General features: G+C 35.6%; 1 protein-coding gene across 3 annotated transcripts in view; it reads right to left on the bottom strand.

The window, feature by feature from the left end:
* The window catches only part of LOC149552092 (uncharacterized), a 95,104-nt gene that overhangs the window by 22,518 nt on the left and 58,557 nt on the right, over positions 1–14,029 (bottom strand). For all 3 annotated transcript variants that reach the window (XM_089787564.1, XM_089787563.1, XM_089787561.1), the window contains one exon: positions 7,380–7,431. In XM_089787564.1, the coding sequence (XP_089643690.1) occupies positions 7,380–7,431 (52 nt within the window). The remainder of the gene's footprint in view (positions 1–7,379; positions 7,432–14,029) is intronic.

The raw sequence follows: 14,029 nt of genomic DNA, 5'->3' as shown, positions 1-14,029 counted from the left end.
TTTTATGTCTATGAACAACTATTAATCTTCATAACGAGCATGCTATTCTCAAGATTTATATCTATGTTCCCCCGAGTTTCTGGTACGAGGACGGTGGGGGACACTGGGACAGGTTTCCAGGACAGCGAATTTTTTTGGCGATTTTGGGGACGGGGGGGACGGCAAACGGGGACAGCTATATATATATATATATATATATATATATATATAAGAAAATTTTAAAATATATATTGAAATTTGCAAATATACATGTCATTCATATGAAACTAAGTACAAAGCATGTCATTTAAGCACTATAGAACCATAACATACAACATTTGAATGCCATCTAGGAAATAATATCCGATTTCAGTACTCAATTGCCAAAATGCATATTAATATCAGTGAACAATATCATAATGATAATCATGATAAATCTGAAAATCTAAATCCAAATATACCTAAAGCTCTATGCCCAAAGGTTAGAGGGCTGTCATAAAGTAATAAGTGTCAATATATCATAATAATGTTGACATTCAACAAAAAAAACATAACATAGAAAAATGAAGCACACTGCTGCCCCTATTCTGCCTCTACCAGATTTGGAGGAGTGGGGCCCACCTCGGCGACCTAGTAAGGAGCCTTATAATTATTTTTTAATATTCACTTTTTAATTTTTTTGCATTAAAAATAAAAAATTTTAAAAAAAATTGGGGACAGTTGGCCGTACCCAGTACGGTTGAGGGACATCTAGGTGTCCCCTTTCCATACTGGGGACTACCAATCGTCCCCCTTTTTTTCTCAGTCGTCCCCAAGTTTTGGGGACGTCCCCTGGTAATTTGCGCTTTTTGGGGACGGCTAGGGGACGTCCCATCGTCCTTGGGACATCTTCGTTTCCGAAACTCCTAGTTTTAGGCCGGGTATGCGTCCCTAGGGAACTTAGATTTATATCAATTGAGAATCAACCTCTCTTTTCTCATTGCAAGACTTCATTATCTATATTTCAAAATTGCATTTTAGGTTAGGATATTTGTTAAACTAAAAAAATGGTATACAAAGAACCAATACTATACAAAATTAAAATGGAAATTTAGTAAACAAAGCAATAGAAAATTTAATTGTATATTCACATTTGTCTTTTGTTTTTTGTTATTTCCACCATTACCTATAGGAATATAAAAAGTTAAAAAAAAATTATAAAATATAAAATTAAAGTTTTGAAGACTAAAAACGTACAACTAATAGACCGATGGATTTGTGACATGTGCTTAACCGCCTCATGTGGATCATTGTTTCTAGTTGTTGTGACGTTCATTGAAAGCTTGAGCTTTTGGTGTAACGGCAACAGTGACTCCAACAAGAATTGTGCAATATTTTTGAACATGTTCCAACTCTCACAGTTGGTCAAGTTTCCCAACTTGATACCTCAGTTGCAAGGTTCGAGATGTTCATGACAGAATCATCTCAAAGGACACCCATGAGTCCAGCTACGCAAATTGACAAATGCATAGTGACAACAGAAATACAATCAAGATCAATGTCTATTGTAGCCACTGTTCTAGTTTCAACCGATGAAGGTTTTAATCTGCCTACATGGTTGGTACAAATCACCATGAAAAGAAGAAAGGTTGTAGTGCCCCCAAATACTCTGTGTCAAGAAGAATAAATCTAAATCTTCAAAGGCCAAGGTTGTTTCAAGAATTGTTGTTGATTCTAAAATGACTAAAGATGTTGAGATTGCAGAGCCTTTGGTAGACAAACTGGCTGAGGAAATTAACCACTCAATTACAAGTTCACCAAAACTAAACTTGGTAAACATTCACGGCTGGGGTGTTTACAAGATGCCCAAGATACACTCACCAATTTCTCAAAAAGAAATCACAAGCTTTGGAAAAAGAAGAATCAGCTGAAGCAAGAGTTTGCTCGTCTTCATGAGGTCATCTGTCAATAATCTTTGCAGCCTACAGCCATCACATCTCAAACAACTCAGGTGAATCAGGGAGTCAAGGTAGCAAAAGGCTTGGTTCGAAGAAGTTATCTACGAAGGAGTTCAATCCATCAAAGATGTAGTCAAAGTTTTTGAAAGTATCAAAGGTGTTGAGGAGATACCACATGACATTATTGCTTCCTTTAACCAAGTAACCAATATCTTGTAAGACATTTTGGGTCTTTGGGATCAAATGGAAGACATTGATCTAGATGTCTTGATTTCATGTGACGTCATTCCATCTCTAGATATGTTCTACAAATACAAGGGACTCATAGGTCATAAGGAGGAGATACTGGGAAAGCTTTTGACGAAGTTACAGAGAGCCTTAAAAGGCTGTCAAATGGTGGAAATGGAGATCGTAAGCGATCTAGAGAAAATGGGATGCAAGGTCCTTACTAAACATGATAATTTGTAAGTGAATACAAAGAAGTAATTGGAGCTCAAACTTTATTTGAGAGCAATTGTGATAGTACAACTTAGAAGCTTTGACTATAATTTGCATCTATTATCTTTGATTCATGTTAATGTATGTTTAAATAATTGAGCATAACGAGTTAAGAAGCAATCAGAGCCGAAGCTTTGATTGAGAACAATTTTGGTGAAACATGGACTAGACGCTTTGACTATAGCTTGTATTATTGTCTCAATTCACATTAATAGTTAGAATTCCCTACTTCTAGAAGTCTTTGCGCCTCAATGGTAGAGGATATTCTTATAGAATAGATTAAAACAAGGCTTAGAACCAAACCGGTACACTTTCAACCAACCCTTGAGTTGCTGTTGGTTTATCGGTATCACTGTTTCTAGCTACTATATAGAAATGAAGTTAGAGATTTCATCTTGCCCATTACTCACCCCGAGGGTAGGTGGATTCTTTCCTGAAAGATAAGAGGAAAGAATATTGGTAACACCCCTTAAAAAATCTCTCAACTTCTTACTTACCTTGAGTTGATCCAAGGCACCGTGAGAAGGGAGCTTTCCCTTAAAGGTATAAGAGACTTTGTCTCATATGTTGTGGCGGGTCTATCTATTTTGCAATTCGATTTGAAAAAACTATCAGTTGCAAAATATCCACCCAACAAGGCCCTTGGGGCTAAGTTGGTACGTAGTATTTATAATTGTCGAGATCAGATGTAGCTAAAGATTCTTAAAGCCAAGTGTTCAGATTCAAACGATTGACATAAGGATCTTTACAATAAGGGACCCTCCAAAAGCATCTGCATTTGGAATTTCATTCTTCCATGCATGCATCTAACAACTGACCAAATTTCTGGGAAGATAGGGAATGGGACCATGGAAGAGTTTTCGGATGACTCTCGAAATGGTTTACAAGCTCTCAAGGAGAACAAGGACTTGCTTAGGTTAAGGGATTACTTTGTGAAAAATGGTGTGAGAATATTGCAAACTAGAGAATATTGAGTCTAGACTGTGGATGCAATAGAGTCTAGAGAGTTAAGACATCATATTATAATCTTGTTCATCCTGTTCATATTTTTTTTTTGTTAAATGAGTTTGATCTCATCGCTTACAAACAAAAAGAATGGTAGTATGTAGTATAATAAGCTGCTTCAATAACCTTATCTATTCAAAGTTCTTTCCTCATGACAATGCAACCATAACTCAGGAGTTTTGGTTTGAAAATTCTTTGTACTATTTCCGTAGTAAGAAACTAAAACCCTTTAAGTCTATGAAAGAGTGCTCATTTCTTTAAAAGGAAGAAAAGCTTAGTTACCGATTTGGGTGCATGAGTTGGATTCGTGATTTTTTTATTTTTCCCATTAGGATTCATGAGTGTGTGTATGTGTGTGTGTGTATATATGTATATGTAAAAAAATATAATGTGTCGTGAGTACACACACGTGTGTGTGTGTGTGTGTGTGTGTAAAAAAATATATACATTATATATATTTATTCCAAGTTTGGTCTTTGGGTCCTTGGGGATTCATGATGGATTTGTGAGGATCTGCATGGATTCGTGACGGATTCGTTTTGGACTATGGATTCATCCAAATTCGCGGTCCGCAAATCCAAACGGAGCCACAATCCAAAACAAGGATCCTGTCCGAATCCTAGCACGAATCCAAATCCGGATCAGATCCGAATCCGAATCCAACCTCCCGGGCTCGAATCCAATAACTAAGAAGAAAAGATAAACAAGAGAGAACCACTAGAAAACATTTATTATTATGAAGAATCAATTCATTAGAATGAATCTTGCTGCAAATTCTTAAGGCTGATGTTTAATCTGTGCCAAATGAGCCGAGAATGTAGAAATGCTTAAGTTGCATATGTTAACTTGTTTTCGAGTTTCTTGTGAAATAGTCTCCTACAGTAGTATGATCTTTTAGAGAAGATTTTAAACTAGTTTACTTGGACCAAAATAAACAACTAATTGGGTGTAGTCACCATGACCATAGCAATACAAGAGTTCTTACGCAAGTTGTTCTATACAAGACGCAGAACCCGATGAACTAACAATGAACTATGTTGACACCCATCATGAACTCTGAATTGTCTAGAATGGGTTACTTATAAGAGCCTATAATTTAATTGATCTTTTGATAGATTGGGCTGGGCCATGAAGTAAACGGCCAGTAAACTAACTAGATGGTTTAGATTTGACCATTAAGAACCATTGATATCTGAACTAATCCTGAACCTATGTGCAAGTGGGAATGGAGAGATGCCTACTCTATATTCTATTAAGTCCTTGGCCAAGGTGCACAAATAATATGACACTCAGAATAAGATCACCAGTTGCAATTGAAGTCAGGTGTGAAGCCAAGATGGCAGTTGGCTAAGGGTTCAACCAACTAATTTGTGGAGGGTCGAGCTTACTTCAAGAATGAATTGGGCAAGGGGGATTGAGTTACGATCCATGGTTGGGTGGATAAACACCCCTGTGATACCTTTTTCCCCTCATTGATACCAACAATCTCAGTCTTTAAGGCATTCTGCAATTTACGAAGTTCTTGTAAGTTTCTTCTTTCTTGTCTTATTAATTTTTTACTTCTATATATATATATATATATATATGCAGCTTTCTTTAGTAACATAACTGTAATGTACTTTTATTTCTTTTAAATGTTGAGAACCTTAGATGACAATGTAAATTAAATGCAATTTCTTGTCCTCAGTTTAGATCTTGTTAATTGCATTGAAAACAAGCTGTTATCTATTTAATGATGTCTAGGCATGTTACACACACACACACACACACACACACATATATATGTTCACTTTGTGGTTGCAGGATTCACAATCAGAGAAGATAATGTATAAGTAAAATATATTTAAATCATTTATCTAACCCTGAAAATGTAAATTACAGGGGTTAATCAAAGAATTGAACAATGTGAATATTATATGTTTACACTGTGTATGCTTCGTGCCTTCATGCATTCATGCGTCTGCTTCGTGTGCTCATGCATTAGTATGTATACTTTGCGTTTTCTTGCATCACTATATATATTGACTCTTCTTGGTAAGATTTGTATAAATTGTCAATGCTTCAGGGCAAGCAACGTCAAGAAGGGTGGACTGTCATAATCCCTCTGAGAATGGAAACCAATTATTATAATATGATTAAAACAATATGTGTTAAGTAAATATATAATAATAATATAACACGGTATATTATTAATATGATTAAGATATAATTAAATAATATATAATCAAGTATTATTATCTCTCATATATATATATATATATATATATATATGATAACTATCAGTACCATTAAACGTATATTATAGCTATTTGGAAATAAAATAACATAATGGAGACACCAAATAATATTGATTTAATAAACTCTCAAAGAAGTCATCAGTTATAAATGGCATGAGTGAACAATCCTCGTGATCACAACACCTTAACTACAACGTTGTTAGAGAACTATTACACGTCATCTTGAAGGGTAAGGAATCAATATTGACTGATCGCAATAATATCATTGACAAATATGTGAATATATTCATAATCCATTGAATATATTGATAGCACTAATATTTCATTCAATGCAGTTATTAACAATGTTTATTATAAAGGCAATAGGAATATTCTATTTATATATTTCACAAATAACAATATTTGCTACTTTACTACCCATATTGCACTGATCAAATTATATTAAAATAATAATAACCCCCATGAGAGGGATGCCCCTCGCATTTGGATTGGGAGGAGCCTACAAGGAGTGAGGAGGCACCAAACTTACCTTTTGGTCTCTACATATACGTTCACTAGGCATAAGGTGGAAGATATAAAAGGATTATAACAAAAGCCAGTGATGGGGAAAAAGGAAAAGGCAGCAGGTCAAGGAAATCTAAGGTAAAGACATAGGACATAATAAATAAGAAGCAGCCAATAAAAATAGGGAACAAAAAGCAATTTACCACCCTCGTCATGTATTATCATTATGCATGAAATTTGAAAAGGAGAGAGCATATAAGGTTTCCAGTAAATACATAAGAATAATAAGGGGACAAAGATGTAAGATAATACAGGGGGGATAGAACATAAAGTATCCAATAAGGATATAAGGAGATTAATGTGAGTTGTCACCCTACATAGTATGATAAGGAGATTATAGGGATATATGAACTAAAGTAAATTAAGGAAGAGTTAAATGGTATCCCTTAGATAAGGAAATAAAGCCATGACCCAAGCCATAAAGGAGGGAATACATAGAGAACATTAACAGGAAGGAAGTACATAGAATTAAATCAATTAGCAATAATTAATGGTCTATAGAGGATAAGAATTTTTATCAAGCAATGGAAGCTAAACTCACACGTTTGGTGATACTTTCTTCTAAGAACAGCTTATAATTGCATTATAGAAAACTAGTACAGGAAGGGATCATTACAAATAGTTAGTTGGGGATGAAGTTGATTGTGTCTAATAGTGCAGCGTTTGGAAGGACCGAGACTGAATTATGCTCCTGATTTTATTCATGGTCAGATGTTGGATATGCTATTTGGTATTGTTTAAAGTTAGATATGTAATAGGAATTATAGATAATGCCTTATGTATGGATAGTTGGTAGGTTTGGATAGGATGTAATAGTGTTTAGTGCCTATTACCAAGAAAAAAAAGCCTTTAAGATCATTTTGTATGAAATTATAGTTGCCTAGAGCTATTGTGCAGGAAGCCTTGATATGAAAAAGAAGACTAAAAGAAACCGATAGAAATATAACGTTTTGTACAAATTATGAGATGCGAAGTCAAAAGATATTTTGACACTGTTAATGGCTTGAGAAAAACCAAGAGGCTATGATACCTGCTCCCAAAATGTGTTATTGTGTCATTCAATTTGAAATATCTACCAAGATTAAAATTTGTAAACTCGTGTCATTCAAATTAATTATCTAGCAAAGTAATAGTAACTAATCAACAATAAAATCTTCACCTGTATTACGAGTATCAGGCCACTGAATAAATTTGAGGTCCTTTGCCCTTACCTGCAAATTTGAGGGTGTTAGCATCTATAAACTGCGAGTTTCATATTTGTAATGTCCATAAGAAAAATGATATATAAACACATTTTAAAAATAAAGCTTTACACAGAAGGGATGAATCCTAGTTTTTCCAAGAAACTACATATCACATAAATTTAATATCTTTAACAAACTTAGATATGGACAATTAGTCACACATCAACTCATGTAAACGACAATACGCTTATTGATTATGATCATGTAGCATCTATTTTTTAATCCTTGAACCTCATTGCTACAGTCACAGTCAAACTCAATTTGAACTTTTAACTTTATTAATAAGGATGTGTTTGATCATATTCATCAATCATATACCTGATTGTAGTACTACTATTTATTCTGTATAAAAAGTATTTCAGTAGCTTGTATTATATATGAGGTTCAAAAAAATTGCACCACTTCACTCTCTTTCAAAGGAAAGATCCTAGAATGACCAAACAACACTATTACATTGGACTATTTACTACAAAATCTATCATAGTTATCTCTATTGACATTAGTATTTTGAGCTATACCTAGAAGACATAGGTGTCCTCAAAACAAAATTTATTAGCAAAATAGATGGAGTTCAATAAAAGAGTTGTGCATTTCATCAAAACTAGCACTAGCTCCACCAACTGCAATTTGCAAATCACAAGTTACTACAACCTACATGGGCATTTGGAAATTCTAGACGAGCCTCATGATTCTTCGCTCCAACACTTATAGAACTCCCATAGAAGTCATGCCTCGAAACTCGTCCTTGATAACTGGTAAATTCTCCTGTGGAAATAGTCGATTTTTGCCACAGCATACAAAGCAAGCCTAAATGGTGGCCTACCATAGAAAAGTGACTTAGCACCAAAGAATGTGCTACTCTTGCTTTTTTGCTCTACTTTGTAACCTATGATGGACACAAACTTGACAAAGTTTACATAATTCTAAATATAGACAGACTGGCAGATTTGCCTATGTTCATCATAACTAGAATCATGCTCTTCATGAGTCCACAACGGGTGAAAGAAAAAAGTTGAGTCAAAAAAACGGTCAAAAATATCTCGCTGAAATTCTCCACTAGAATAAATATATATCTATTTTGGTTTCCACAGTTGTTTGAAAACAATTGTCCATTTCAAAACAGATATTTGTTTTAGAAAAAAATAATTGTTTCTATTATTCCAATAATGACAGCCATTTCATTCTTTTCTTGAAATGGAGAAATACATTAATTTTGAATCCAAATTTTGACTCTCAATATTTGCTATGAATTTACGTTCTACCTTCAATTATAGTATTATGATGGCACCAATAAAAAAATTAATTCTGCAATATAGCTAGCAACTTTATAGCACGTATTTTCTGAAAAAATCAAAAGGGTTTGTGAATGAGAATGTTTAGGCTTTCTATATATGCATTTTTCAAACATTAAATCTTTCTTTTGTAATTATATATATTTTTGTTTTATAACTTCTTTTCATTTTGAACAATTGTTTAAACCATGTGATCCCAAGCTTAACATCATGCTCTACATCTTAAATAAATATATATTTGAATTATTCAAGATCAATTTAAGGCAATTGCATATCAAGGGTTTGTGATTTCTACCTTAACCTAGTAAACATTTAATTAAAAAACATTTGAAAATAATATATCAAAAAATTTCATCACATGCCTCAACAACAATTGCATTCGTCATGAATTGACAGCGCAAGGACGTTTGGGTTGTGTCTTTGGATCATGGACAACTAACTATGTTTGATCAGCTACTAGCGCATGTGTGTCCTAGCCCTATGTTTTGTTTCTTCTACATGGTCAGGGGGAAGGGTGTCTACGCTTGAGGGCCAAAAGAGTGGAGGTGGGGGTCCCATTAATTTCCTCTGTGGATCCACATTGGGGGAGGCGTTTTCACAGCCAGTTAAGGGTGTTGGAGTTGGTCGTGAAACACAATACATGGGGGTTTCGTTGACTGTTTTTCTTCTATTATTTGTTGTTGTGTGTGAGAGAGTTCTTTGTGGTCAGCTTGGGATCTGAAAATGTGCACCATGGGTGCTGGTTTTTTCATGGGGTTAATATTTTTGGATAATAGGCAGATATCTCCAACTCAGGAATTCTCTGAAGATATGCAGATGGCAGATACATTTTCTTCATTGCATGCAAATGCCAAGGTGAACATAGGCAAGCCAAAATCTATGGAAGGGATCTCTTTGAATGGGATTTCTCAAATAAAAGAGGTGAATGCATGACTTGAGAGGGCTTAGAAATGCCTTGTTCTAAGTATCCAACATGATCAAGTGTCAAATGATGTTTCACATTGGTGCAATCATGCCCTCATATGCAAATTCATGGGTATCCAACTTTCATTACTTGTTTTGGAATCTTGGGCACAACAAGTTTGGAATCCGAAAGGAGACATGGAGCTATTATTAGCAGGTAATAATTACTTTCTGCTGATTTTCTCTAGCATGAAACATAGCAATAGGGCTTTTGAAGGAGCCCCTTATTTCTTCAATCAAGTAGGGTTCTTATCAAACCCTCACATGTTGGCTTCAACTATGTTGAGGAGTCCCCATTGCGAGCACCTTTGCAGATCCATTTGTCGAGGCTTTGGCTGGAATTTTGGAGAGAAGACATTCTACACTCAATCTCATTGCTTCTTGGAAAACCTAAGGTTTTGGCTACACAAACTCTGAACCATAAAGTAATGTTTTGTGTGCACTCTTGTATAGAAGTTGATTTAAATAACCCATTATGAGACTCTAGAAATTTGTTTGGGATCCTCTTCTTCAATCCAATAGCTAGAGTACAAGACTCTGCCATTTAGATGCAGAAAATGTCATGAATATGTCAACTTACTAAGAAGATTTCTTAGAAATAAGTCATCCCCCTTGGCAACTCCCTAATGAAGGAGCATCTTAGGGTAGTCAGCAATACTGTATCCAGGGACATCTAGCTCGGATTTGTGGACTATTATGTTGTCCTATGAGTTAGTTATGCATTGTAGACTTGGGGCTTTTCCTAAGTGTTATTTAATTTAGCTTGCCAGGTCAACTTGTGGCTTGAGTGTGCATTTAATGTGAGTGTTTATTTAATGTAACCTACTAGACCAACTTGTGGCTTGGTTTAGTATAAGTAGAGGCTCTTGTGGTGTCTTATTCAATTCAGCATAGAGGAGCGAAGTTAGCAGAGCTAGTAGCTAAGTGTGGGCTTGGAAAACAAGGAGGTTGCTTGTTGGCTTACGAAAACAAGTTAAGGTTCTTCTTGGGGTTTCTACCAGATTGTAGGTCTAGACTAGCTGGTGTTTGGATCTTGCGAGGTCTTGAAGAAATATTGTTGTATTTGCTATATGGATTTGGCCGTACACCGGAAGGCCTTACAGTTGGGCATGATGGATGTAAATCTTATAATTCTATTATGAGAATTGGTGTTGTTTTGTGTTGCAGAGGAAAGGGTGATGGACCTTTTACACAAGATAGGTTATTCAAATTTGGTTTACGAACCCGCAACTTCCTAAAGTGCTTAAATGGCTTTATCAAATCTGGCTTACAAACCTGCAACTTCCTAAAGTGCTTAAATGGCTTTAAGAGACTCAACCCAACCAAGGTGACTCTAAACAAAAACCAATGATGGATTTGAGTTATTTAAGGTATATAAGGATAGATTAAAGTGATTTCAAGGTTTCTTGACCTATCTTGCACTCGCAAAGGACAAAAAAACTCAAAACTAGCCTAATGAGGCCTAAAAATCAGCATTTAGCCTTTTTTGTCTTCAAACACAAAACTTTCCCAAAACAAATGGAAAAATAAAACCATATTCAGATACACTTTTGGCCATTCTATAGCATACCTTAACCTTAGGTATTGGTCTTTTGGACAAAATAAGAGTATTCAGCCTGTACCCTTGCAAATACATTCGAAAGTTGCTGATTTTACAAAGCAACCACCATTTAAACGTATCCCCAAGGTCTCAACTCTTGGACAGTATCAAGAAATGTTCCAAAACCTCTAAATATAAAAGGAATTAGACTCAAAACACATAGAACACCAAAAGCCCCAATTTGGTTGCTTCAAACACTTGTTTTGAGGATTCTCCAATCTCACTCTTCCAAACCTTTCCAAGATCAATTGGTGACTGATTCACAATTAAATCCACCATATAAATCTATTCCAATCATAAAAAGACCCAAACTCCTACTGCTACACTTGTGCCATCATTTTCAAAGGGAACACTCCTAGTTCCAACCTGTGATCAAACTTTCCAATCAATTTGCTGAATGTATCAGGTTAGATTCATATGATACAAGGTTAGTATACATCATTCCATAGATTCTAGGCCTTTGAGTCCATGGGATGGATATTAGTTACCAAAAAAGCTTCAAAACAATGAAAGGAAAATTCAGAAATTCAAACTACTTTGCTGTTCATGAAAGTACAGTCATGTAAAATGACTCTCAAACCCTCTAAAACGTGTAAAAATGTCCTCCAATAACCTACTGAAACCTACAAATCTATTCTATGATGGCTCTCAAACCAAAACAAAGAACATCAATGCTTAAAACAATGAAAATGCTGATCCAAAACTGATTTTCATTAAATCTTTTTGATGTCCATACACTCCAGGCTTCCTTGCCCTTACAATGGAGTCTCAAAATACAAATAACATTGAATATTAAATTTCTCAACCTCTTCCAATTGGTTTGAGGGAGTAGTTAAGTGTTTTAACCACCAAAACTCCATTTCCCTCCTAAATGACTACTAGTCATTATGCCTTGAACATTTAAAGTTTTAAACTATTAAAATGAACTAAAACTTATGAACTTTGCTCACTAAGGTGTTTCCAACACTTAGGAGACTTATTTAAACTCAACTAACCTCCTAGCACCTCCTAGACACCTCAGGACACTAATGGTCCAAATTTTATTTATTTAATCCTCTCAAGGATATTATTTCATTCAAAGCCATTTCATGGTATTTAAACCATTATAGGAGCCTATACATCATAGTTGATATGATTTGCATCACTTAGGATCCCTTTGACCTCCTTGGACCTCTGATAGCCATTAGATGTCTTGCATTCCTTCATGTTCTCCATGGTTTGCTTGTTATTCCAAATAGTTTGTTTGTTCCTAAGTGCCCCTGCACCATTTTGGATCTAAATCTTTGTGTTATTGTTATTCTCCCACTGTGTTGTTATTAGGGGCTAGGACATTTCCTTTGAGAATTCTTCTGCCTTTAACTGCATCACTCCCAAACCACTTCACTCTTTTCCCTAAGGAAGATAAGGGGAAGGCCCCTCTATCTGAAGGACATGCTGATAATGTGGGATTTATTCCTGTAAAGCCCCGCAATAAGGGTAGAGGACAAAAGAGAACTTGGATGGATAGACAATATGAGCCAACTTCTAACAATTTGGTAGGAATCCCAATTGAACTTTCTATTGGGTTGAAGTCAGACTGGGAATGGTAGATGAAAACGAGGAGAGAGAGGATCAGACTATGTCATCAATGGATCGTCAGGAGGGGCAAATGGTTACATATTTGCCTTCTCGGGTAGTTAATGCCAAATATTTCAATAGGTCTTAAGTGAGGCTTCAACTCTTTCTTTGTGGTCAGCTTGGGATCTGAAAATGTGCACCGTGGGTGCTGGTTTTTTCATGGGGCTAATATTTTTTGATAACAAGCAGATATCTCCGACTCGGGAAGTCTTTGGAGATATGCAGATGGCAAATACATTTTCTTCATTGCATGCAAATGCCAAGGTGAACATAGGCAACCCAAAATCTATGGAAAGGATCTATTCCAATGAGATTTTTCAAATAAAAGAGGTGAATGCATGTCTTAAGAGGGCTCAGAAATGCCTTGTTCTAAGTATCCAACCTGATCAAGTGTTAGGTGATGTTTCACATTGGTGCAATCATGCCCTCATATGCAAATTCATGGGTATCCAACTTTCATTAACTGTTTTGAAATCTTGGGCACAATGGGTTTGGAATCTGAAAGGAGACATGGAGCTATTATTAATAGGTAATAATTACTTTCTATTGATTTTCTCTTGCATGACACATAGTAATAGGGCTTTTGAAGGAGCCCCTTATTTCTTCAATCAAGTGGGGTTCTTATCAAACCTCAACATGTTGGCTTCAACTCTGTTGAGGAGTCCCCCTTGCGAGTACCTTTGCAGATCCGTTTGTCAAGGCTTTAGCTACAATTTTGGAGAGAATACATTCTACACTCAATCTCATTGCTTCTTGGAAAACCTATGGTTTTGGTTACACAAACTCTGAACCATAAGGTAATGTTTTGTGGGCACTCTTGTATACAAGTTGATTTAGAATCTAGATAACCCATTACGAGATTCTAGAAATTTGTTTGGGGTCCTCTTCTTCAATCCGATAGCTAGAGTACGAGACTCTGCTATTTAGATGCAGAAAATGTCATGATATATTAATTTACAAAGAAGATTTCCTAGAAATAAATCATCCCCCTTGGCAACTCCCTAATGTAGGAGCATCCTAGGGTAGTCACCACTCCTATATGCATGGGCATCGAGCTCGGATTTGTGGACCTATGATTCGCGTGGTTGGGGAT

Source organism: Cupressus sempervirens, chromosome 6 (assembly GCF_028749045.1).
Source record: "Cupressus sempervirens isolate cs-2001-9-10 chromosome 6, ASM2874904v1, whole genome shotgun sequence".
In the NCBI taxonomy this organism is placed as follows: Eukaryota; Viridiplantae; Streptophyta; class Pinopsida; order Cupressales; family Cupressaceae; genus Cupressus; species Cupressus sempervirens.
This window is presented reverse-complemented; position numbering and strand designations above follow the sequence as displayed.